General features: G+C 40.2%; 1 protein-coding gene across 2 annotated transcripts; it reads right to left on the reverse strand.

Moving 5' to 3' along the window:
* Positions 1 to 641: 641 nt before the first annotated feature.
* Positions 642 to 27977, reverse strand: LOC141363174 (phosphatidylinositol 3,4,5-trisphosphate 5-phosphatase 2A-like). 2 transcript variants are annotated; one of them, XM_073865754.1, is made up of 27 exons: positions 27562 to 27977; positions 19084 to 19147; positions 17983 to 18124; positions 17815 to 17914; positions 17589 to 17735; positions 17397 to 17487; positions 17225 to 17314; positions 16953 to 17051; positions 16645 to 16795; positions 14742 to 14848; positions 14468 to 14570; positions 14190 to 14386; positions 13823 to 13940; positions 13620 to 13716; positions 13396 to 13534; positions 11678 to 11777; positions 11481 to 11569; positions 11198 to 11279; positions 10931 to 11020; positions 10741 to 10854; positions 10490 to 10666; positions 10156 to 10311; positions 9678 to 9759; positions 9348 to 9455; positions 7411 to 8164; positions 7124 to 7260; positions 642 to 1852 (listed from the first exon to the last, which is right to left on the reverse strand). In XM_073865754.1, exons 1-27 carry the CDS (start codon positions 27711 to 27713, stop codon positions 1762 to 1764), a joined length of 3777 nt encoding a protein of 1258 aa, XP_073721855.1. In that variant the 5' UTR covers positions 27714 to 27977; the 3' UTR covers positions 642 to 1761. The 2 variants fall into 2 exon arrangements, with proteins under 2 accessions (XP_073721855.1, XP_073721854.1); XM_073865753.1 differs by having other exon boundaries at positions 9348 to 9458; positions 27562 to 27976.

Here is a 27977-nt window from a genome sequence, read left to right on the forward strand (position 1 = left end):
CACAAAGTTAAATAATAGAATAAAGCAGTAGACTTTGACTGACTAAAAAGCTAAATTTTCATGACCTATGTTTGAGATGTCGTGAGTCTGATAATGTACTTTACACTGTGAGTTTTTTAAAAAATTGCTTAAATGCATAAAATGAATAAACAATTCCAATAAACATCTGTTTAGTCTCACTGAAAATCAATGGAGGCTTATGTCACAACTTAACAAGTAGATTACATTTTGAAGTAAAATTTAAAGCGACAAACAAAATCCCTGACTTTCAATGTCTGGAATACTTTTTAAAATTCCATGATATTCCAGAAAATATTCCAGAAATGTCATGACTGGGGAACCCTGAATTGTCTATTTTTTCTCTGATGACATCAGTGTCAAATCCAAAGACATGTTGAAAACTTTTAATTTACAAACCAAACTCAAAGCACGAAGATACCGATGAACACAAGAGTTTTGTATTGTATCTCAACATTTACTGACCTGAAATCAGTTCTGGTCAGTTCATATTTTTAGCCCCTTTAATTTGGCATTAATTACACTGGCAAGAGACAGACATGTATGCATATAATCCAATAGAAATGTATATGAATTCATCTTGATTCAGCTGAAGGATCCATGAAGGATATGATGTCAGAATGTTAGATTTGAGTTTTTATTAACTTTTTAAACACAAAGTCATTTAGCAGTTAAATATTAACACAAACAGGTTCAGCGTTAACAAAATATTCAAGGTTATTATAGCAAAGAAATACATAAAGACAAACAAAAAACATATAAAGTTAAAACTTTGTACACAAAAAGATTATTTATAATAATTGAAACTTCAACATGCATTTTAGGAAAACATCCCATAATAATATTAAAGACACTGTTAAATAAGACCTCGGTTATTATGATTTCTGTCAATGATCCAACAAGAGAGTAAAGGAGCTGCAGGTAAATCATGAGGTAAACTCAAACTCCTCGAAACTCCCTGACTTCTCATAATGAAACTAAAACTCCAAGAGTTTAACTATTGACTAGTGTTTAACTATTAATCCAGCAAGTTTCTGTAAAACTCTTGAAAAAAATGAAATGTATGAAGACTTAGGAGAGGATTGGTCAGATCTGAAGTCTTTATTGATCAATCGGCGACCCCTGCTGGTTACCAAACAAACATTAAAAAATTCACTGTCCGCTCCATTCAGACAGATATGAAATGAAGATTTTAAAGGTAGAGGTCACTAGAAAAGATAAAAGCAGCTAAAGGAAGATTGATGAATGATTTCTAACAGCAAAAACACAACGATATACAGCGAAACTCAGTTTCGTACAAATGACACAATGAAAAGAAATCAACATCACACACACACACACACACGTGCATGCACACACAAAACACAAAACTCTTTCAAGTTATCTGTGTGTATCAGTCAGGACTGATTTTGGCTTTTTCCCTTTAAAATCTTTCAACATGCAAAAAACAAACTGCTGTCAATAATAAACATGTCAGTCATCTTTCAAAGCAAAACTGAGGAATGTTCTGATGATGTCACTTCCTCCAAACCTAAAACCAGGAAGTATTCTCAGTATGTGGGTGGAGTTTGTAGTGAAACATCCTTTTAACATAGTGACGATGCAAAATATTGTGGACGACCAGATTATACCAGCCAATGAAATTAAAAGGACTTTCTCAGGTAAAATGACACCAGTGCAATGTTTCCCTTAGAAAAACACTTCAGACCAGACTGCTCTGGTTTGGTCCGGTTTGGACGAGACTCATTTTTGCTGCTTCAGGCTGGTCAACAGGATCTGTTTATGAGTGGGGTCATGAACGCCCGCCTCCTCTAGATCTTCCTCTGTGATGTCACTGCAGAGAAGAGAGATGATTGGATGAGCTGTGGAAATGGAGTGTGTGATTTCAGACAGATGAGAGAGTGAGACAGGTGATTTCAGACAGGTGAGAGCTAGACAGGTGATTTCAGACAGGTGAGAGTGAGACATGTGATTTCACACAGATGAGAGAGTGAGACAGGTAAGAGTGGGACAGATGATTTCAGTGAGATGAGAGTGAGACATGTGATTTCATACATGTGGGAGTAAGACATGTGATTTCAGACAGATGATAGAGTGAGAGAGGTAAGAGTGAGACAGGTGAGAGTGAGATGGGTGATTTCAGATAGATCAGAGTGAGACATTTGATTTTAGACAGGTGATTTCAGACAGGTGATAGTGTGAGACAGGTGATTTTACACAGGTGAGCACGAGACAGGTGATTTCAGACAGATGATAGAGTGAGACAGGTGATTTTAGACAGGTGAGAGTGAGACGAGTGAATCAGACAGGTGAGAGTGAAACATGTGATTTCAGACAGATAATAGAGTGAGACATGTGATTTCAGACAGGAGAGAGTGAGACAGTTGAGAGTGAGGGGTGGTGATTTCAGATAGATGATATAGTGAGACAGGTGATTTTAGACAGGTGAGAGTGAGACATGTGATTTCAGACAGATGACAGAGTGAGACAGGTGATTTCAGACAGATGAGAGTGAGACAGGTGATTTTAGACAGGTGAGAGTGAGACAGGTGATTCAGACAGGTGAGAGTGAGACAGGTGATTTCAGACAGATGACAGAGTGAGACAGGTGATTTCAGACAGATGATAGAGTGAGATAGGTGATTTCAGACAGATGAGAGTGAGACAGGTGATTTCAGACAGATAAGAGTGAGACATGTGATTTCAGACAGGAGAGAGTGAGACAGTTGAGAGTGAGGGGTGGTGATTTCAGATAGATGATATAGTGAGACAGGTGATTTTAGACAGGTGAGAGTGAGACACGTGATTTCAGACAGATGAGAGTGAGACAGGTGATTTCAGACAGATAAGAGTGAGACATGTGATTTCAGACAGGAGAGAGTGAGACAGTTGAGAGTGAGGGGTGGTGATTTCAGATAGATGATATAGTGAGACAGGTGATTTTAGACAGGTGAGAGTGAGACAGGTGATTTTAGACAGGTGAGAGCTAGACAGGTGATTTCAGACAGGTGAGAGTGAGACATGTGATTTCGCACAGATGAGAGAGTGAGACAGGTAAGAGTGGGACAGGTGATTTCAGTGAGATGAGAGTGAGACATGTGATTTCATACATGTGGGAGTAAGACATGTGATTTCAGACAGATGATAGAGTGAGAGAGGTAAGAGTGAGACAGGTGAGAGTGAGATGGGTGATTTCAGATAGATCAGAGTGAGACATTTGATTTTAGACAGGTGATTTCAGACAGGTGATAGTGTGAGACAGGTGATTTTACACAGGTGAGCACGAGACAGGTGATTTCAGACAGATGATAGAGTGAGACAGGTGATTTTAGACAGGTGAGAGTGAGACGAGTGAATCAGACAGGTGAGAGTGAAACATGTGATTTCAGACAGATAATAGAGTGAGACATGTGATTTCAGACAGGAGAGAGTGAGACAGTTGAGAGTGAGGGGTGGTGATTTCAGATAGATGATATAGTGAGACAGGTGATTTTAGACAGGTGAGAGTGAGACATGTGATTTCAGACAGATGACAGAGTGAGACAGGTGATTTCAGACAGATGAGAGTGAGACAGGTGATTTTAGACAGGTGAGAGTGAGACAGGTGATTCAGACAGGTGAGAGTGAGACAGGTGATTTCAGACAGATGACAGAGTGAGACAGGTGATTTCAGACAGATGATAGAGTGAGATAGGTGATTTCAGACAGATGAGAGTGAGACAGGTGATTTCAGACAGATAAGAGTGAGACATGTGATTTCAGACAGGAGAGAGTGAGACAGTTGAGAGTGAGGGGTGGTGATTTCAGATAGATGATATAGTGAGACAGGTGATTTTAGACAGGTGAGAGTGAGACACGTGATTTCAGACAGATGAGAGTGAGACAGGTGATTTCAGACAGATAAGAGTGAGACATGTGATTTCAGACAGGAGAGAGTGAGACAGTTGAGAGTGAGGGGTGGTGATTTCAGATAGATGATATAGTGAGACAGGTGATTTTAGACAGGTGAGAGTGAGACAGGTGATTTTAGACAGGTGAGAGCTAGACAGGTGATTTCAGACAGGTGAGAGTGAGACATGTGATTTCGCACAGATGAGAGAGTGAGACAGGTAAGAGTGGGACAGGTGATTTCAGTGAGATGAGAGTGAGACATGTGATTTCATACATGTGGGAGTAAGACATGTGATTTCAGACAGATGATAGAGTGAGAGAGGTAAGAGTGAGACAGGTGAGAGTGAGATGGGTGATTTCAGATAGATCAGAGTGAGACATTTGATTTTAGACAGGTGATTTCAGACAGGTGATAGTGTGAGACAGGTGATTTTACACAGGTGAGCACGAGACAGGTGATTTCAGACAGATGATAGAGTGAGACAGGTGATTTTAGACAGGTGAGAGTGAGACGAGTGAATCAGACAGGTGAGAGTGAAACATGTGATTTCAGACAGATAATAGAGTGAGACATGTGATTTCAGACAGGAGAGAGTGAGACAGTTGAGAGTGAGGGGTGGTGATTTCAGATAGATGATATAGTGAGACAGGTGATTTTAGACAGGTGAGAGTGAGACATGTGATTTCAGACAGATGACAGAGTGAGACAGGTGATTTCAGACAGATGAGAGTGAGACAGGTGATTTTAGACAGGTGAGAGTGAGACAGGTGATTCAGACAGGTGAGAGTGAGACAGGTGATTTCAGACAGATGACAGAGTGAGACAGGTGATTTCAGACAGATGATAGAGTGAGATAGGTGATTTCAGACAGATGAGAGTGAGACAGGTGATTTCAGACAGATAAGAGTGAGACATGTGATTTCAGACAGGAGAGAGTGAGACAGTTGAGAGTGAGGGGTGGTGATTTCAGATAGATGATATAGTGAGACAGGTGATTTTAGACAGGTGAGAGTGAGACACGTGATTTCAGACAGATGAGAGTGAGACAGGTGATTTCAGACAGATAAGAGTGAGACATGTGATTTCAGACAGGAGAGAGTGAGACAGTTGAGAGTGAGGGGTGGTGATTTCAGATAGATGATATAGTGAGACAGGTGATTTTAGACAGGTGAGAGTGAGACAGGTGATTTTAGACAGGTGAGAGCTAGACAGGTGATTTCAGACAGGTGAGAGTGAGACATGTGATTTCACACAGATGAGAGAGTGAGACAGGTAAGAGTGGGACAGGTGATTTCAGTGAGATGAGAGTGAGACATGTGATTTCATACATGTGGGAGTAAGACATGTGATTTCAGACAGATGATAGAGTGAGAGAGGTAAGAGTGAGACAGGTGAGAGTGAGATGGGTGATTTCAGATAGATCAGAGTGAGACATTTGATTTTAGACAGGTGATTTCAGACAGGTGATAGTGTGAGACAGGTGATTTTACACAGGTGAGCACGAGACAGGTGATTTCAGACAGATGATAGAGTGAGACAGGTGATTTTAGACAGGTGAGAGTGAGACGAGTGAATCAGACAGGTGAGAGTGAAACATGTGATTTCAGACAGATAATAGAGTGAGACATGTGATTTCAGACAGGAGAGAGTGAGACAGTTGAGAGTGAGGGGTGGTGATTTCAGATAGATGATATAGTGAGACAGGTGATTTTAGACAGGTGAGAGTGAGACATGTGATTTCAGACAGATGACAGAGTGAGACAGGTGATTTCAGACAGATGAGAGTGAGACAGGTGATTTTAGACAGGTGAGAGTGAGACAGGTGATTCAGACAGGTGAGAGTGAGACAGGTGATTTCAGACAGATGACAGAGTGAGACAGGTGATTTCAGACAGATGAGAGTGAGACAGGTGATTTCAGACAGATAAGAGTGAGACATGTGATTTCAGACAGGAGAGAGTGAGACAGTTGAGAGTGAGGGGTGGTGATTTCAGATAGATGATATAGTAAGACAGGTGATTTTAGACAGGTGAGAGTGAGACACGTGATTTCAGACAGATGAGAGTGAGACAGGTGATTTCAGACAGATAAGAGTGAGACATGTGATTTCAGACAGGAGAGAGTGAGACAGTTGAGAGTGAGGGGTGGTGATTTCAGATAGATGATATAGTGAGACAGGTGATTTTAGACAGGTGAGAGTGAGACAGGTGATTTTAGACAGGTGAGAGTGAGACATGTGATTTCAGACAGATGACAGAGTGAGACAGGTGATTTCAGACAGATGACAGAGTGAGACAGGTGATTTCAGACAGATGATAGAGTGAGATAGGCAGTTAAGAGTGAGGGGTGGTGATTTCAGATAGATGATATAGTGAGACAGGTGATATAGTGAGACAGGTGATTTTAAACAGGTGAGAGTGAGACAGGTGATTCAGACAGGTGAGAGTGAGACAGGTGATTTCAGACAGATAAGAGAGTGAGACAGGTGAGAGTGAGACAGGTGAAAGTGAGAATGTTAAGAGTGGGAGAAGTAGAGGTGATAGAGTAAGACAGGCGATTTCAGACAGGTGAAAGTGAGACAGGTGATTTTAGACAGGTGAGAGTGAGACATGTGGTTTCAAACAGGTGAAAGAGTGAGACATGTGATTTCAGACAGATGACAGAGTGAGACATGTGATTTCAGACAGATGACAGAGTGAGACAGGTGATTTCAGAGACAGATGAGAGTGAGACAGGTGATTTTAGACAGGTGAGAGTGAGACATATGATTTCAGACAGATGACAGAGTGAGACAGGTGATTTTATACAGATGAGTGAGACAGGTGATTTCAGACAGGAGTGAGACAGGTGATAGGAGAGAGTGAGACAGGTGATTTCAGACAGTAGAATGAGACGGGTGATTTCAGACAGATTATAGAGTGAGATGGGTGATTTTAGACAGCGAGACATGTGGTTTTTGACAGGTGAGTGTGAAACATGTCTCACTCTCACATGTCTGAAATCACATGTCTCACTCTAATCTGTCTGAAATCACATGTCTCTGTTGATGTCAGACAGATGATAGAGTGAAATGGGTGATTTCAGACAGATGAAAGTGAGATATGTTATTTCAGACAGTTGAGAGTGAGACAGATGAGAGTGAGACATGTGATTTCAGACATATGAGAGTGAGACATGTGATTTCAGACATATGAAAGAGTGAGACAGGTGTACCTAAGGAACTCAAGATCGTCCCATCCGTTGTGCAGGAGACCCTCTTCATAATTCTGTAGTCCTAATTTCTGCAGCCATTCACCAACACTGCAGTCCACAGAGAGACTACTGCTACTGCTCTCAGCATGCCACAAACCCTACACACACACACACACACACACACACACACACACACACACACACACACACACACACACACACACACACACACACACAGTTTAAATGTTACAAGATTACAACAACAAAGAGGTTTGAATCAACACAAGCGTTGGTGATGGTGGTCTCACCTCCTCAGGTAGATCTTCAGCGATGCTCTCCTCTTGTATGGAGCGTGGAGGGAAGGTGAGACCTCGCAGATGTTGTCCGGCTGCCACCTTCAGAACCGAACCTCCAGACCCACGCTCACGACCTGACGGATACTCCACCTCGCTCAAGGTTTTGGCCATTTGTAGCACTGAACATGATTGATCGTCCAGTCCTGAGGCCCCACCTCCTCGACGGAACGGGGCGGGGCCTGAGTTCAGCACAGATGGTGTGTCCATACAGAATGCCACGCCCCCTCCAGTCGGCGATACGAAGCTCGGGGACGAAAGCGGCTTTGACGTAACTGCAGAAGCAGGTGGGATTTTGACGTCTGCTAAATCATGAAACATTCGTGGTTTGCCAAATGAGTTTTCTGTCATCTCCAGAGCTCCTTTGGGCAGAGGAGGAGGAGGGAAATCAGGAGGGGGGCGATTCAGAGACCCGACGTGTGTCCCGATGTTTCCGTCGTCTTCTGAGGACCCCTCCTCGCTGATGGGTCGAACCGGGCGTCCGGTCGTCTGCCTGCGGCTCTGCGCGGAGCTTCCGCTGGGCGGCTTGTTCTTCCCCACGCCGCCCACAGGAGGAGCAGTTTTACTGGATACTGGAGGGTGGGCGGAGCCTGGGAGCATGTCAGAGGCCAGGGCTGCTGATTGGTTTGGAACTCCTTCTAAAATGTAGTAGGCGGGATTATTGAAGCTGTTTTTAGTTCCCCCGCCATCAAACGCATCCTGTTTGTTTCTGACAAACCGAAAAAAATAAAATAAAGAAAGTTTGTTATTTTTTCAAAACTTTATTTAAAGAGGTCAGCAGTCTCAACTTCCCATAACATACAATTAATTATTATTATTAATACTGCTTTTGCTCATTTAATGCTTTTTCACTTCATCTGTACTGTCTTTTATAGACTTTAATGTAAAATATAAATAAAAAAAAATTATTATAACGAATATTCCAATATTACATTATTGAAAAATCTCCATCCCTAATTACCACTTTGAGCGTACATTATTGTTGAATAATTCAACGTTGACAATTATTCATTACATTTACAACACTCAACTGAAATGTTTCTGATGATCTTAAATATCTTATAAAAATCATTTGTTAAATGTTTGAAATGACTTTTGTTACTAAAAATATATACACTGCAAAAAAATGACTTTCTTACTTAGTATTTTTGTCTTGTTTTCAGTAGAAATATCTAAAAATTCTTAAATCAAGATGTATTTTCTTGATGAGCAAAATGACCTAAGAAAATAATACTAGTTTTTAGACAAAAATATACAATTCAAGTGAATTTATGCTTAAAACAAGCAAAAATATCTGCCAATGGGGTGAGAAAATTTTACTTGAATTAAGTGTTTAAGAAAAAAGAAATCTTATTTCACAGTTTTTTTCTTACCCCATTGGCAGATAATTTTGCTTGTTTTAAGGACAATTTCACTTAAATTGTATATTATTTGTCTTAAAACTAGACTAATTTTCTAAGGTCATTTTGCTCATAAAGAAGAAACATCATAATTTAAGAATTTTTTGATATTTCTTTTGAAAACAAGACAAAAATACTAAGAAAGTCATTTTTTGCAGTGTATATGTTCCAACATGTAAATGTTTTTGATTAGATTCCTAAATTTTTATTTAAAAGTACTGTATAGTGTAGTGTATAGTGTAGTGTACATGTAAACAGAGATGATGAGTGGACTCAACTATTAAACACTATCATGAGTTTCTCTGTCCAGTAGATGTCACTGCAGTCAGATATTTGTGCTTTTATCACTGCAATGATGTACAGTAAATAAAGTTTCATATAAATATAATAAACTGATGATGAAACACAACCTTACTTTCTGTTCGGCTGTATATTCTCTAAGATGTTTCTGGAAAACGACTACAAAATACAGATCTTGTGTGTGTGTGTTACCTGCTCTGTGTGTTGTCGTCTTTACAGGAGTGTGTGTGTGGATGTCGAGCTGTGATGTTTTTATCTCCTTCTTCAGGCACTTTACTTAGATCAGCTGACCCCAATTTCCTGCTACACACCCACACAAACAGACACACAACCTGATTTTACCCTGATGAACACCATTTATGATCTTTAACGCCTCAGCGATGATAATGAGCAATGCTATATGATGTAAACCCATAAATTCAAGGAAATATTTACATCAAATCAAACATAAAAACACAGAATGAGCTGATAAATGTTGATGTTCTGTTATGACATTACACATAACATCAATGATGGACTCACTGGACGTAATCATGAGATGGTCTGGGATGAAGACTTCTGCCCTTTGATACTGATGTCTCGTCTTTGTCAACACTGATCCACTCTGACAAACAAGAGACGAATAAATGATAGAAAATATCGGAGTGAGACACACACATGCATGCATACGCACACACGCATAGATGCATGCACACACGCGCATGCATGCACACACGCACGCACGCACGCACGCATGCACAAACAAGCACACACCCGCATGCATGCACGCATGCACACACACACACACGCATGCACACACACACACGCACACCTGCATGCACACTCGCACGCACAGACACACGCATGCATGCACAGACGCATGCATGCACGCACACACACGCACAGACACACGCATGCATGCACAGACACACATATGTACATGCACACACACCTGCACATACACGCACACCTCCACAAGCATACACATGCACACACGGACACGCACACACAGTGTTAGTACCATATAGACGTTCTCTTGTGCCCATGCGCTCTGATGGGACTCTGACTCTCATGGATCCGCGGATGTTTCCCGTCTCTTCTCCGCGGTGAGACAGATATGTGTGAAACTGTTGTGCTGTGCTCCCGATCATGGACTTCAGAGCTAATACACACTCTCCTACAAACACACAAATCAAAGTCTATGTGATGTGACAAACATCTACCTCAGGTGGAGCTACAGCAAATATTAGCTAATACTTCCAGGTCAACGAGTCTCAACGAGGCTGAATCTTACTAAGCAAAAGTCAAACTAAAATCAACATTTAAAACTAGTTACCTGAATAATAACTACGTACCGTAGGATTCGTAACCATCCAGAGATTTGACAGTGAGCAGAAGATGTTGGTCCTGAAGATACTCAATGTCAGATAGGATGGGCTTCAGTGTCGTCAGCTGCTTAGATGACCAACCCACACGCAAGAAGTTGATGTTGTCACTGCTCTGTGTGTCATTCTCATAACTCTTCTTAAACTCTAGAGAGAGATTTTTATTCAGAAATGATTATCTGGTCTGGACCAGTCCATGCATCTGTGTGTTAGTTTCTTACCTTCTAGACATGTGGAGTAAAACTCAATGAAGAATTTGGTTCTGCTGGCAGTCTTAACAATAGCTTCAATATTCTCAAACTCAATATAAGCTTGCTCTGAAGATTTGGGCAGTCCTGTGGAGAGAGACAGACGTCATGAACACCTGTCGTCACACTCTTTACTAAAACACTGAAGGAAGTGATGTCATACCTTTCTTAGATACAAACTGTGAGGTCACGCCCACCTCAAACGTACCAAACACAGGTGAATGATCACTGCTTACGATATCATCTGTACAACCTAACAAACAGAAATAAATAATATATTCACATACACATCACTTCACTGATCTTCATCATCATCATTATCACAGTCTACACCATTAAAATCACATCTGACTGGATCGATTTAGTTGAAAATCTAGTCCATGGGTAGGTTACCACAGTAATCTGTCTGGTTGCCATGGTGACTGCGTACCATAAGAGTTGCAAACTATATGAGTCTCCGGATAAGATTTCCAGAGGATCCTGTCGCACCACGACGGCACGTTCGTCCGCATCTACAGGACAACAGAGAAGGAGAATTTAATGAACGCCATCAGGATGTTTCACTTCCTTTGGCAAAGGTCACATGACAGGAAGTGCGCACTTTTCTCAGGGGTCAAAACATGTTCACAGGATATCTTTCTTATTTATTTAAAGGTGTGAGGTTTTCTTAAAGCATGCATTGATGTGTAAAATAACTTCACGTGAACACGTACACCCGTAGCTTTCTGCTTCTGCCACACGTATGTGTCACGTGAACCTCGCTCGTATCGATACGTGGGGGGATAGGTGATCTCCTCCTCCGCTGGACACAAACACACACAGAGGACATGACACGTCAAAGAAAGGAAACACAGAGAGACACAAATCTCAATAGCTGGGCACATAAACGAGGAATAATGTGAAGACGCACCGAAACGAAGGAAGACCTTATTCTTCTCTTTCTCCAGATTTAGCTGGTCCACCTTTAACAAAGGCTCAAATTCCTTCCTGTTGATGTAGTTGAGGATTTCCTGTAAGTGAGAGAGAGTCAGAAACACATAGCTCATGTGTCCAATCACAATACATCTCTGCTATCAGCTGTCAAACACAGAAACACCAAAACTTTCACACTCACATAATCTGATGCCACAGATGATGGGCAAGTCAAGCACATTGCATTGCAAAATGAACTTTGAAAATAAGTTTTTAGATAAAAAACAACTTAGATGAATTTGTGCTTAAAACAAGCAAATAAAATCTGCCAATTAGGTAAAAAAAATCTTGTATTTTCTTGAATCAAGTGATTCTGTTCTCACCACATTGGCAGATTATTATTATTTTTTGCTTTAAAACAAAATTAGAAAATAATTTTTTAGATAAAAAATAAATTTTTGTGCTTAAAACAAAGAAACAAAAATCTGCCAATGAGGTAAAAAAATCTTGTATTTTCTTGAATTAAGTAATTCTGTTCTCACCACATTGGCAGATTATTATTATTTTTTGCTTTAAAACAAAATTAGAAAATAATTTTTTAGATAAAAAAATAAATTTTTGTGCTTAAAACAAAGAAACAAAAATCTGCCAATGAGGTAAAAAAATCTTGTATTTTCTTGAATTAAGTAATTCTGTTCTCACCACATTGGCAGATTATTATTATTTTTTGCTTTTAAAAAAATTAGAAAATAAGTTTTTAGATAAAAAATAGATTTTTTTTGCTTAAAACAAACAAATAAAAATCTGCCAATGGGGTAAAAAATCTTGCATTTTTCTTGAATAAAGTGATTTTGTTCTCACCCCTTGACAGATTATTACTATTTTTTGCTTGAAAAAAAATGTGAAAAGTTTTTAGATAAAAAATAGATTTTTCTGTGCTTCAAACTAACAAACAAAAATCTGCCAAATGGGGTAAAAAATATTGTATTTTCTTGAATAAAGTGATTTTGTTCTCACCCCTTGACAGATTACTATTATTTTTTGCTAGAAAAAAATTTTGAAAAGTTTTTAGATAAAAAATAGATTTTTTTGTGCTTAAAACTAACAATCAAAAATCTGCCAAATGCGGTAAAAAAAATCTTGCATTTTTCCTAAATTCAGTGATTTTGTTCTCACCCCTTGACAGATTATTATTATTTTTTGCTTGAAAAAAAATTTGACAAGTTTTTAGATAAAAAATAGATTTTTTTGTGCTTAAAACTAACAAACAAAAAGCTGCCAAATGGGGTAAAAAAAATCTTGCATTTTTCTTAAATTCAGTGATTTTGTTCTCACCCCTTGACGGATTATTATTAATTTTTGGTTGTAAAAAAATTGAAAATAAGTTTTTAGAAGAAAAAAAATATATAAAGAATTTTAGTGCTTAAAACAAACAAACAAAAATCTACCAATGGGGTAAAAATCTTGTATTATTCTTAAATTAAGTGATTTTGTTCTCACCCCATTGGCAGATTATTATTATTTTTTGCTTGTAAATTTACTTAATGTTCATATGTTTTGTCTAAAAACTAGACTTATATTCTTAGGTCATTTTGCTCATCAAGAAAATAATTTTAGATATTTCTACTGAATAAAAAGACAAAAATCCTAAGTAAGAAAGTAATTATTTTAGTGTTCAGATGATGTGGTGTCTGTGTTTATGACAGATGTATGTACCTGTATGTCCATATCCAGCCGATAGTTAAGATCACCAAACCAGAAGAGATGTGTAAACCTCAGAGAAATGTCAAAGGAGTTCAGCTGTTTGTCACCCAGCGAGAGCTGACGCAGGATATCCAGATAGTTTTGGTTCCTCCTGCCGGGAGTCAAAGGTCATTCATGAAAGCGTGTATTCACTAAGAACTGAATGAAGGATTGAGCATTCATCACTTCTGTCACACCTGTGAATCTTTTCATTGCCGGACGTCAGGTGACAGTTCACAAAACCAAATGATGTCCCATTAAACATGAAGGACACGCCCACTGCACCTTTATTTCCTACTCATACAACAAAAGCAGAAGCAAATAAACAAGACTTCTCTTATAAACATGGAGAGAGAAACAAAAGTGTGTGTTTGTGTGTGTTTGTGTGTTGTGTTCTGACCGAGTGTATTGGCGATTCCTGTTTTGACGCTGGATACTCCCACGTGACTAATGCGGTTCTCATGTTCTGACTTTACAAACACCACAATCTTAATGTTCCACAGCGTCTGGATGGCGATCTGCAGAGAGAAATGAAAAAGATTTAAAAGCAGCGATTTCTTCATTTTATTCCTTTAATTCACTTAAGTTAACTTTCTGTGGAGAGAATGAGAAACACAGATGAACATTACAGAGAAACCAAACTATTAAATTAAACTCTAAAAAAAGCACAGACACACAGTTTGTGATCTGATGTAGGTCTGATCTCACTATAAAGAGAACATGAGATTGGACACCAGACTCTCTGATAATGTCTGTGAATCTCTCACCGGTTTGTAGTCGATCTCTGTAATCTCCTTCAGCCCACAGCGAAGACTCTCCACCCATTCCTTATCACACACCGAGTTCTCCTGAGTGCCGAACACGTAGATGTCGTGAGGGATCGTGATGGCCATCTCATCCAGAGTTTTCCCCAAACCCCGAGACAAAATCCACGAAGCCATGGCTTTAGGAGGAGGAACACTGCCTGCAATGAGAAAACAATGAGCGGTAAAATCAAAGTTTAATGCCGATTATACCCCTGTGTGTGTGTGTCTGTGTGTCTCACCCATGTTCCATGTTCCGATGAAGACAGAAATCATGTCCGGCTCATCCTGATTGGAATGTTTGTTCTTCATCAGTTGCAGTAATTGACAGAACGCTTCTCTTTTCTACAGAAATCAGATTTTGTTTTGAAGTAATTTTATTCACACAAACACAAGAAATTTGCTCTGCATACTAACATGCATACAGTATACATACAGAAACACAAGAAAGAGAAAAACAGAAAAAGGAAAAATAAAGATGATGAGGAGAAAATCAGACGTGTGCGTTTCACTCACCTTTGCACTGGCGAAGATGAAGTCTTTCCTCTGACTTTTGTCTTTTTCCTTTTCAAAGACGATTCCCAGTTTATTCTGGACCCGCTGGGACTTAATCAGCTGTCGAACTGCACAAACACACACACAAACACATTATTAAATAACTTGTCGAAATAGAAAAATACGTTTGCAGTGAATGGTAGTGAATAAATCTGCAAAGCTCACATCATGTGACAATAAACACACACACAGATAATAGCAGGAAAACATGAGATGCATCTGTCCATCACACACATGCACGCACACACACATGCACAGATGCAAAGACGCACACACAGACAAACACAGACACACACACAGAAAGGTGCACAGACAAAGTTACACAAAGACACAGTCACATGCAGACACAAAGACAGAGACAGAGACAGACACAGAGACGCAGAAAAAGGCACAGACACAGAGACAGACACATAGACCGGCACAGAGACAGACGCAGAAAAAGGCACGGAGACAGACAGAGACAGACACATAGACAGGCACAGAGACAGACGCAGAAAAAGGCACAGAGACAGGCAGACACAGAGACAGACACAGAGACAGACGCAGAAAAAGGCACAGAGACAGACAGAGACAGACACATAGACAGGCACAGAGACAGACGCAGAAAAAGGCACAGAGACAGGCAGACACAGAGACAGACACAAAGACAAACATAGAGACAAACACAGAGACAGATGCAGAGACAGACATAGAAGCAGACACAGAGACAGGCACAGAGACAGGCACAGAGACAGACGCAGAGACAAACACAGAGACAGACGCAGACAAAGGCACAGACAGAGACAGACACATAGGCCGGCACAGAGACAGACGCAGAAAAAGGCACAGACACAGACAAACACAGAGACAGACACATAGACAGGCACAGAGACAGACGCAGAAAAAGGCACAGAGACAGACAGACACAGAGACAGACACATAGACAGGCACAGAGACAGAACAGAAAAAGGCACAGAGACAGACAGAGACAGGCAGACACAGAGACAGACACAAAGACAAACACAGAGACAAACACAGAGACAGATGCAGAGACAGACATAGAAGCAGACACAGAGACAGGCACAGAGACAGACGCAGACAAAGGCACAGACAAAGACAGACACAGACACATAGGTCGGCACAGAGACAGACGCAGAAAAAGGCACAGACACACACAGACACAGAGACAGACACATAGACAGGCACAGAGACAGACGCAGAAAAAGGCACAGAGACAGGCAGACACAGAGACAAACACAAAGACAAACACAGAGACAGATGCAGAAAAAGGCACAGAGACAGACACAGAGACAGATGCAGAAAAAGGCACAGAGACAGACACAGAGACAGACACAGAGAAAGACATAGAAGCAGACACAGAGACAGGCACAGAGACAAACACAGAGACAAACACAGAGACAGGCACAGAGACAGACGCAGACAAAGGCACAGATAGAGACAGACACAGAGACAGATGAAGACAAATGAACAGATGCAGACACACACACAGGCACAGACGCAGGCATAGTCACACACACGCAGACACAGGCACAGTCACACACAGACGCACAGACACGCAGATACACACACACAGACACGTGCACACATGCACAGATACATGCACACACGCACAGAAACACACGCACAGGCACAAAAGATGCACAGCCACACGCAGGCGCACAGACATAGGCACAGACACAGGCACAGAGACAGACACAGGTGCAAACACATGCACACACACAGGTGCACACACGCATGCACAGTCACACACAGACTCACAGACATAGGTACAGACACAGACACAGGCACAGACACCCACAGACACATGCACACGCAGACACACACACAGGCACACGCATGCACAGTCACACACAGACGCACTCACTCTTATCATGCGTAAACGTGTTCCAGTCTTCCTGAGCATCTTTCATCTTCTTCATCACCACCAGTTTTCCCTCCTCCACGTCCACACTAAGTGAATATTTCTGACTCTTACCAATCTTTGTCAAATCTGCCAGATACACATCCAACTTCACCTGAAGCACAAACACACACAACATCAAACACACACACACACACACACACACACACAAAAAAATACAGATACACACAATCAGAATGATTATGACAATGGCTGATTTTAGGCATTTTTAAGTGTATATAATCTTTATATGTGTCTGTGTGTGTACACACCTCAAAGGTTTGTACTGGTATAGTTTTGTTGTGTCTGATGGACACCAGAGGTGAGAGGGGCGGGCCAGATGTACTCATATCCTGAAGAGCTTTAAGAGCCTGAAACACATTCATCATCATCACAATCTTCTCATGAACCTACAGGATCTGACACATCTTCAGAAAATCAGATTTAAATCTGACAAACCAATGATTTATATGATGTCTGATATTTCCACAGCTCAGTGAGAATATAAACTGAGATCTGATGATTTGTCTGTTTGTGTATTTACCTTCTTCTCTATAGAGGACAGCAGATCTTTCAGGATGGCCAGTTTAGTGACGAGATGCTCCAACTCTTGATCTCCACCCTGAGACATTGACTACAGATGGACAGACAGACAGACAGGTATTTCAATATGAGCATAGAAGCACAAAACAAGCAGACAGGAAATGATGTCATACCTGCTGGATCATTCTGGACACCATAGAGGCACTCTGTTGATCAAAGACCTTAGACAAGATCTCCAGTCCACATAAAACCTTATCCACCTCTCTACAGACAGACATAAAGAGTCAAAGATTATATTTATTTACCCCACTGTGACTGATTGTCTATGTTTGTTTCTCCGTGTGGTTGTTTGTGTGTATATGTACCCGTGCAGACGCTTGCAGGATGTCACGAGTGTTTTGTTGAGATGTGGCAGATTGTTTGCACCCTGTTTAACAGCTTCAAGATCCAAAGCGTAACTTCCCTTCAGATACTCATGAGACACTGTACTCAAACCATTTGACCCTGTTACACTACAAACAGAGAAAGACATTTATAAACTTCACTCAATTCGTTTTTAATTCATGATGACTTTAAGAGGGAGGGGCTTACTTTTCAGTGGGAGTGTCCAGACAGGTGAGGGCGGAGCCTGAAGGACTCCCAGCAGAAGAAGCAGTGCGGGGAGGAAGAGGAGGCTTCTCATCTTCACCATCTAAACACACACAAATTATAATATATATAAATGCACGTGTGTGTGTGTCTGTGTGTGTGTGTGTGTACCAGAGTAATCTTTCTCCTCTGTGGTTTCTTCTCTTTCCACTGGAAACAGTAATGTGGTCACCAGGCCTTGACTGGGCTGAAGATACAGCTGAATTAACTCAGGAAGAGTCTGAAAACGTTTGGGCTGAACTCCCTGAGACGTCTGAAACACACACACACAGATAAACACATCATTTAAACAAACACTGTGTAACAAAAAAACACTTTTTAAATACAATCATACATTTTTTTGAAAAAAAAGACCAAAAGCACAAATGACTTGACCCTGTGTGCATTACAATAACCCCTCCTCACCCCTAATACAGGGAAATGAGAACTGTAAGAGGAAAAGTGAAAGGGATTTAGTTCATGTTATGTAGATGTTGAGGTGTTAAAGTATCAATCACAGTTTATCTAGCATTCATTGATTCACTGATAAACACAAAATCTCACTGTTCATCTACTTTATTTATTGAACAAATAAACTATTGTCATGATATAAATGAAGACAGTGAACACATTAAAACAAAAGCACACATGCATGCATGCATACATGCACACACATGCATGCATGCATACATGCACACACATGCACACACACACACACATGCATGCACGCACGCATTTAATAATTTATTTAAGTCCATTAAAAGTAATTCCAGGGTCATAAATAGTAAATATGCAGTTAAATGCATAAACATAATCATGGATCAGTTGCATACATCAAATCTTCACATATTATGCATAACACTTGGTTGCTATGCATATTATTAGCATCGTCTTAGCAATATATGGCGGCTGTCTATAATAGCAGACAAGGCAGAGTATTTTGGTAACTGTTAGTCTCTTTTTGTGCATCCTAAGTTGCTGATACAACCAGCTTGTGTACATGTCCTAAACTCCCAAATATAAAGCAAATAGTCTACTCTGGTAACCTATGTCTGAGATTATGTTTAGTAGTGGTTGATATTTAATGACTTTGGTCATAAAAGCGTCCTCCACACTCGAGTCAAAGGTACAAGCAATCTCCAGAATAAACACCTCTAATACTAACACACACACATGCATAAACACACACACGCACACACCCACGCAAACACACACACATAAACACAACAGTACCTGTACAGCCAGAAAGTTTTCTTCATCAGGTAAAATCCTGTATGTGTGCACGTGTTTCTGAAACCTTTAGAGAGAGAAACAAAAACATGACTATTTTATCCTCTTCCTTTACTTCTAACATTTTTGTACAAAGATAGACAGACAATTTTTTGCAAATATTTCCTAATACAAAAGTGTGTGTGTCTGTGTGTGATTGACTGACATAAACATGTTTTAGTACACACACATACACACACACTCATAGAGGTACAATTACTCATTGAGTTTTGACTAACAAATCAATGAGAGTGTGTGTAGCTGTGCGCGTGTGTGTGCGTGTTTGTGTGTGCGTGCTTCTATTCCCAAATGCAGAAACACAGACAGAAATAAAAACCCCACACCATTTGATAAACAAACTGTGTGAGTGTGTTAATGCCTGCGGTTGTCACTGTGACGTGGCGCTGCTTGGCACACAGTGATGAGAAGTTCAAGAGCGCTGGACAGCTGTGTGCGTCTGTGTGTGTGTGTGTGTGTGTGTGTGTGTGCGTGTGTGTGTGTGTGTGTGTGTGTGTGTTCAACACACTAGTAATAATGTGAAGAGAGAACACACACAGCTGTCAGTCAAACACATTATAAACCTTCTGCAACCGTGACACACACACACACACACACATACACACGGACCCACACATAAAACGCACACAGACACGCACACACACCGACACACACACACACAAACGCACATGTGATGCTGGTTGGACATGAACATGTAATACAGTAAACATGTCTAGTAACATTATACTTTCTGTTTTCTCTCTCTCTCTCTCTCTCTCTCTCTTTCTCTCTCTCTGTGTGTGTGTGTGTGTGTGTGTGTGTGTGTGTGTGTGTGTGTGTTTCCTCGCTCTATGTCCTACTTCCTGTTCCTACAGAAAAATGGACAGACAGACAGAGAGAGGTAGACAGATGGACAAATAAGTGTTTTATAATGTTTTTAAGCACACACACAAAGTTTGTTTATTAAAGGTGTTTATATCTGTTAGTGTTTCTGTATTTGGGAAAAGAAACACACGTGTTTGTGTATGTGTGTGTCTGTGTTGTAGTTTGTGCGTGTGTGCGTGTGTGTGTGTGTCTGTGCGTGTGTCTGTGCGTGTGTGTGTGTGCGTGTGTGTGTCTGTGCGTGTGTGTCAGTGCTGTGCGTGACCACAGACAGAAAAAGCCTGTGACTCCTCCCTGTATAATTTCAGTTTGAGCTGTGATGTTTTATCTTCAGCTTTATAGATGTGTGTTGTAGTTTTACTTTGTACATCACACAAGACTCAACAACAGAACAAAATGATTCATCTTTGTACAGAAAATAAATCAATAAACACATCAGCACATTAAAAGAAGAGAAGAGAAAGAAGAGAGTTTGTGTTTGCCAAACGTTTAAAAGCATGTGAACTTTTATTATTTCATCTGCTGCACCTTACACAATCTGATCTAATATCAGGACAACATATCAGTGAAGCATCATCACACAGATCAGACCATCATCACATCTGACCATCATCAGATCAGATCATCATCAGATCAGACCACCTTCAGATCAGACCATCACACAGATCAGGCAATCATGGGATCATCACCAGATCAGACCATCACACGGATCAGACAATCACACTGATCAGACCATCATCGGATCAGACCACCGTCGTATCAGACCATCACACAGATCAGACCATCACACAGATCAGACCATCAAACGGATCAGAGCATCACACGGATTAGACCATCATCAGACCATCATCAGATCAGACCATCACATTGATCAGACCATCATTAGACCAGGCCATCATCAGACCATCATCAGATCAGACCATAACACAGATCAGACCATCATCAGATCAGACCATCACACAGATCAGACCATTACACGGATTAGACCATCATCAGATCAGACCATCATCAGATCAGATCATCACACGGATCAGACCATCACACGGACTAGACCATCATCGGATCAGACCATCATTGGATCAGACCATCATCAGATCAGACCATCACACAGATCAGACCAGACCATCACACAGATCAGACCATCATCAGATCAGACCATCACATAGATCAGACCATCATTAGACCAAGCCATCATCAGACCATCATCAGATCAGACCATTACACAGATCAGACCATCAGACGGATCGGACCATCAGACGGATCGGACCATCACACGGATCAGATCATCACACGGATCGGACCATCATCAGATGAGAGCATCACATGGATCCGACCATCATCTCCAGAGCTCTGATCTGTGATCTTATAGCTACATGACACAGGTTTACATCTGACAAACTCAATTTACAAAGTGTGTTTTCATACTAAAATGACTGATGATGATGATGAAGAGATAAGACTGTTGTATGTTTGTGTAATACAGATCTTCATCATAGATGCCATGAATAAAGCTTCAGCTTTGTCTGCGCAGGTGCATCACACGGCTAGTGCTAGACAAGAATGTTGTGGTTTAAAAGTACATATTTTTTGTTTTTTGGTGAAAATGTGGATGGTTTTGCTAGATAAGACCCTTATGTCTCGGTTGGGATCGTTTAGAGCTCTTTGAAGCTGCAATGAAACGGTTGAGGTCCACTAAAGTCCACTATATGGAGAAAAATACAGGAATGATTTCCTCAAAAAACTTATTTCTTTTTGACTGAACAAAGAAAGACAAAAACATCTTGGAGGACATGGGAGTGAAATTATCAAGATTTTTATGTAATTGGATTTTTACTTTAAACTAAACTCAGAGTTTATATACAGTAACACACATATAATAAAGGTCTATTAGGAAATATATTACATCACAATGAATGTTAAAACACAACATCTGAGTATAAGAGTTCAGCTTATAAACTCTATTAGACTTCAGCATCAGTACTGTAAAAGAGATCAACTAAAATACATAACATCTCCTCAATTTCTTTGTTCTAATGAACATGACTGAAGATATTTTTAGAAATGTTTGTAACCAAACCGACCAGAGGCCCCATTGACTTCCATAGTAGGAAAAATAATACTATGGAAGAAAATGCTAGTGTGAACTTTAGTCTTGTGTGACTCTCCATTAAACATTTAAATAATAAATCATGTCAACATATCAATATTTATTCACTGACATCACACATAGACAAACAAACCCAAGATCATTATCTGTCTATACAAACATGAGTGACATGGGTAACAGATGTAACACAACACACACACACACGCACACAAACAATAATACATTATAACAGTTACTGAAACCTACATGATATAGTTATATTATGCTGCATACGGCAATACATTTAAATGTATAATTGATTTTGATTTGTGTATTTGTGAATGTCTGGGCTGCATAACGATTAAACGCAACTAATCGATTGCAGAATAAGAGTTTTTTACATCATATATGTGTGCGTACACAGTGTATAATAAGTATATATAAATAATAGAAAATACGGCCAATAGAAACACATCAATTTCACAAAAACGTTTTTACCCTTGCATGATGTGGTTTTTTAGGCAATTCGAAAGAGGTGCATTTCGCAAAACTGTATATTCATTTTCAGGTCACCTAATGCAAGTAAGTCACATAATTATAATTTGAAGATGACCCAGTACGTGTACTAAAACCTCCAGAAACACCTCAATACAGGTCTGCTCCCAAATATAAGAGGATTTCCTTGCCAATAATGTTTGAATAACACTCCTACATCTCTTATGATTTAAATTAATCTACTATTACCTCCAACCTATACGTTGCCACTCCTAAGTATAAGGGGCTTTTCTTGGCATTAATATTTGGATAATACTCTTAAGTCTCCTTTGGTTAAAAATAATGTCTAGTGCAGTGGATGTGATATTAGTAAACCTACCGACATCAGTTGACGTGATGATTGAAATGAGTTTCAGTGAAAAAGTTTCAGTTGCACCTCATTGATTAATGGAAACGCCGTCATTTTGCAAGAGTCTAATGTCGACATTTAGAAAATAACGCTAAAGTTTTGCGCAAATCTGCAATGGAAACGCATCTACTGTGTAACTCATCCTGCAGTGTTTGTGTTACACATTAACCATCATTACATCATCACGTGACAACCAGACTCAGCAAATTTATCACAGATGCTCACTAATCACCTAGCAACCAACCAGAACCCTCATAGTGACCACTTAGCAACACTCAAACCACCATAACACGCACATAGCAACGACATGTCAACCATTCACCACATGATATGAACCTCTCATATTTACTTTAGATAAAAACAGACAGAGGTTTTATGTCTCCTGCAGAACTCCAACACAAACCAGACACAGATGACACAAAAGTGACACAGCACGTCTTAAAATAATTCATCAGTCATGCACACACACACACACACACACACACACACACACACACGACTGAAGCAACGTGTTGTGATCTGCAGTATTCCTGTACGTGCATGTAATCATGTGTGTTGTGTTAGTTGAGTTCTGCCTGATTTTGTCCGTCTGTATGAAACATTTCATTCCCTCTCTAGTGAACACAAACACACACCAGCCATCACTCAGAAATGCATGCGTGCCTTGACACGCTCACTGACAAAAACACCCCCAAAAAATACTCCATCCCACCATTGAACCCTTTCACACACATCAGAAGAGTATGACCGCTGTAAAAAAAACTGTGTTACAGACAGGAAGACTCGTGTGTCCTGACATTATAAACAACACAAACAAACAAACACTGTGTACAGTAGAGTATCTTTGCATTGATATTTGAGTTGTTTGCGATGACTTTGATTTTAAATCACTGTAATGGGGGTTTAACACAATACATGGCAACCACAACTGTCTAGTTCATTATCAATAGGAGACGTACAAAACGGGGACGGTTACAGAGGTGAAGCGGAGTCGGTCCACACGCCTTGCTCATGCACCCAAAATCATGTCCCTTCTCGGACACAGCTCTTCATGGCAAGCGCCATTGAAAATAAACATATTTGCACTAAATGCTGCACAAAAAGCTTCCATTACGCGAGAAAAGCTGTAGCCGTGCTGCGATTATGACGCATACTGTGTGAAACGCCCATACGACTACTATAAAGGTAAATCAAAGTATCAAGCGTATTAAGAAAACAAGTTTTGCACATAGTACTGTTCATCGTAATTTATGTCTTGTAAAACCGAAACTTCATATTCACCTTAAATAAGTATGAACTGTGTTTATCTGACCTCTGTGCTCCTGACGATTTATTGGGCTGTTTACACTTGGTATTAAGATGTATTTTCGTCGATCGGATCACAAGTGGACGAGAGAGACACATTCACATCTGGTATGTAAATCTTTTGTCCACTTTTGACCCCTTCTGTCCTGATTACTGAGGGGGTGGTCTGTGGAGACTGTGGGCGAGTCTCTCTGCTTTCGTTTAAACGCGAGCGGGAGTAATGACAAGTTTAAAATGACGCAAACGAATGTTATCTCAGAGTCTGCTGCTTGTGTTGTAACTAAACATGTTTCACATTGTTTTGTACATGAATATGTTAGAACTTTCTCTGATATTTCAACGCAATTGATGAAATAAGTTTGCGCAACTTTCACACGCTCACAAAAAGAAACTAATGAAAGACGCAGAGAAACTACTTAGGTTTTATCAATGAAACCCTAAAAATAGCATTGTATACCGTGTGTTCACGCTAGAAGTGCTCAGTGCTAGAAGTGCTCAGCACCTCAGATTAGATAAATACAGTTTTTTTTGGTCTAAAAGCCACGTTTTTTTCATAACTAGGCTGGTGCTGCGCCTTACGGTCAGGTGCGCCTTGTAAGTCAGTATGAATTAACTTTGACATTTATGAGGCAAGAGACATCATTACCGCCTACAGCCGCAAGAGTCCGCTATATGCTGCTTCTGTATGTAATTCAATGGATTCAGTGATGTTGAATGACGAGTATCCAAACTTTATGCTAGTTCAGGCTTATTCAGTTAATTTAGACTATTCAGTCCTTCCAGAAAACTGCAGAGTTTTTTTGTGATTGTTGCGGGCAAATATCCTTGATTTTGCGGCACGTTTTCTTAAAAAATGCGATAAAATATGCAGGATATTTATCCAATTTATGCGATGGAATTGCGGAAATTGCGGGAATTTGCGAAAATTGCGGAACTTGCAAAAACTGCGGAAACTTGCAAAAGCTGCAATGATGTTCACGTCACATAATCACGTCACTTCATAACATTCCCATGGCAATAGAGGACACGGCTACGCTTTTGGGAAGTAAATGCAACATTTTTCAACTTTCTGCTAATATATATGTGACTTTTTGCTACGAAAATGCTGAGATTATGAAATCATGCAAGCCCCGCATATTTTGTGCGCGGAAATGTGTAATTAATGCGGTGAAAGTGCGTGGTATTTGGAAAAAATGCAGCCCCGGATAAATATGCGAACTTTGGCTGATTATGCAATATACCGCGCGATCGCACAATCGCGTTTTTCTGGAGGGACTGACTATTCAACCTTCCAGGTAAGTTCTGTATACTATGGTTTATCGTTTAAATAACTGATAATATTACTTTAACGTACAGACATCTATTCAGCCTGCTGTCCTGTCTGCTATTGTTTAATTGAATAACTTGCCTTTCCAGATTAAATGTCTATTCTTCAGCTTAGATTTTGTGAAATAATTTTCTAAATAAACGCCACGTATAGTCCACTGAGATTTATGTTATTTCATCTTAATGACGCATTTTTGAATGATGTGGCTTATATTCAAGTGCGGTTTATAGTCCGGAAAGTACGGTAGGCGGAGAGGAGGCGGTTTCATATGGCGGTTCAAACACATTCGACCACAGGTGCGTTTACACTACAAAAGTAATCCAGTCTAATGTGTTTTCGACTACCTCTGAACGCGGTTGAAAGTGGATGAGCCCAAAACGTTTTGAACACCGTTTACACCTATCTTTAGCATCGTCCACTTGTGATCCGATTGACGAAAATACATCTTAAAGGCGGCATTACACGAGAATTTTTTAAGATGTAAAATAAATCTTTGGTGTCCCCACAGTACATATGTGAAGTTTTAGCATACAGTACCCCACAGATAATTTATTATAGCATGTTAAAATTGACACTTTGTAGGTGTGAGCAAAAATGCACAGTTTGTGTGTGTGTCCTTTAAAATGCAAAAGAGCTGATAATGCAAACACTGATCACCATAATAGTGGTTTGTTGAAATTGAAACTCAAATGTGCTGTTTTTTCTCTCTGCACTAAATGGCAGTGCTGTGGTTGGATAGTGCAGATTAAGGGGCGGTATTATCCCCTTCTGACATCACAAGGGGAGCCAAATAGTTTACCAAAACTAAGTTACTGGGTTGATCTTTTTCACATTTTCTGGGTTGATAAAAGCACTGGGGACCCAGTTATAGCACTTAAACATGAAGTCAGATTTTCATGATATGTCCCCTTTAATACAAAGTGTAAACAGCCCCATTTTTTTCTCTTTTCCGATTGGTTCAATAACGCCAGTAACTGTCTCAGTATATTGGTTTATTTTACACACAGAGACAGATTCTGCAAAATTAATGTCTTTTAAAAGTTCATAAATCGTATTCTTGGTTGCAGTTTGACTGCTTTTGAATACAGTTCATACTTATTTAGCGTAAATATGAAGTTTCAGTTTTACAAGACATTAATTACACTTACGATTAACAGTACAATGTTGCAAAACTTGTTTTCTTATGCTTGCACTTTTATTTACAAAAAATATTTCACGCATGCAATGCCAATACCACAAATTTTATCCTGTACATGCAAATCTTTTTGCAGTTAATAGTCTACATGAGCAACACTGCACATTATCTTTATAGAAATCACTTTCAGTTCACTAAACTCTCAGTAGTGCCAGGGTTACATGACCGTGATAAACATGCAATGAATACCATAGTACATGTCCAAAAATACACATGATAGCTTCTACTTTAGGACATGGCTTTTGTGTCTGTCTGTGTGAGTGTGTTTTGTGTGTTTGTGTGTGTGAGAGAGAGAGTGAGTAAGTTTGTGTGTCTGTGGTTATTTTTATGCATGAGGTGGAGGTCATACTGGTCACGTGATCTTTGTGGCCCCGCGTGCCAAATGAATGTGTTTGGATTTTACACAAGTGAAGTGAAGTTTACTGTACATTAACATTACACAGTTCTGGTTCACAACACACACCACAATAAAACAACACAACACAACACATGAGATGAGATAAACCACACACTTAACACAATAATACAACTCTTTAACATTTAAGCTGTATAAAGTAAGTTACAAGACAAAAAAACACATCGCTCCCGTTAAAGCGGGTTGTCTGCGCTTCGGTCACGCAATATGACGCGCCGCGATGCGACGCTCGCTCTCCAAAGTATGAAAAAGTTCACATTTACACACAAGAGTTTTCCTCCGTCAATAAAATCAATAAAACGCGATATATACTTGTTTATGAGGGACTTACAGCACGCAGAGCGCGTACGCGCCACTCACGCTCTCGCTGTCCCGCACCAGGAAACTCCCATCGCGCCCCGCGCGCGCCAGCAACTCCTCCGCCGCCGCGCGACTCAGATCCCGGTGATACCACAGCGGTGGAACCGGACAAGCACCGGCCATCACGAGACCAACCGATGCACTCCCGAATAAAGTCCAGTGACCCGCCAGAAACCGCGGGCCGCGCGTCAAACGCAGCGCTCGAGAAGGCGCAGTTTCAGAGTTTGTCCTGCTTTCCCTACAGTTCCTGAAAAACCTCCACGAGAGAAAACACGCGCGCGTGCACGACAGCCGGGGCGCGCGATCCCGACACACAATAACACTTAACACACACACACTATCACTAAGGTTAAGTTACTAGTCTATTTCTCGGAAAAAAGCACAGTG

This window comes from Misgurnus anguillicaudatus, unplaced genomic scaffold (assembly GCF_027580225.2).
Source record: "Misgurnus anguillicaudatus unplaced genomic scaffold, ASM2758022v2 HiC_scaffold_33, whole genome shotgun sequence".
Classification (NCBI taxonomy): domain Eukaryota; kingdom Metazoa; phylum Chordata; class Actinopteri; order Cypriniformes; family Cobitidae; genus Misgurnus; species Misgurnus anguillicaudatus.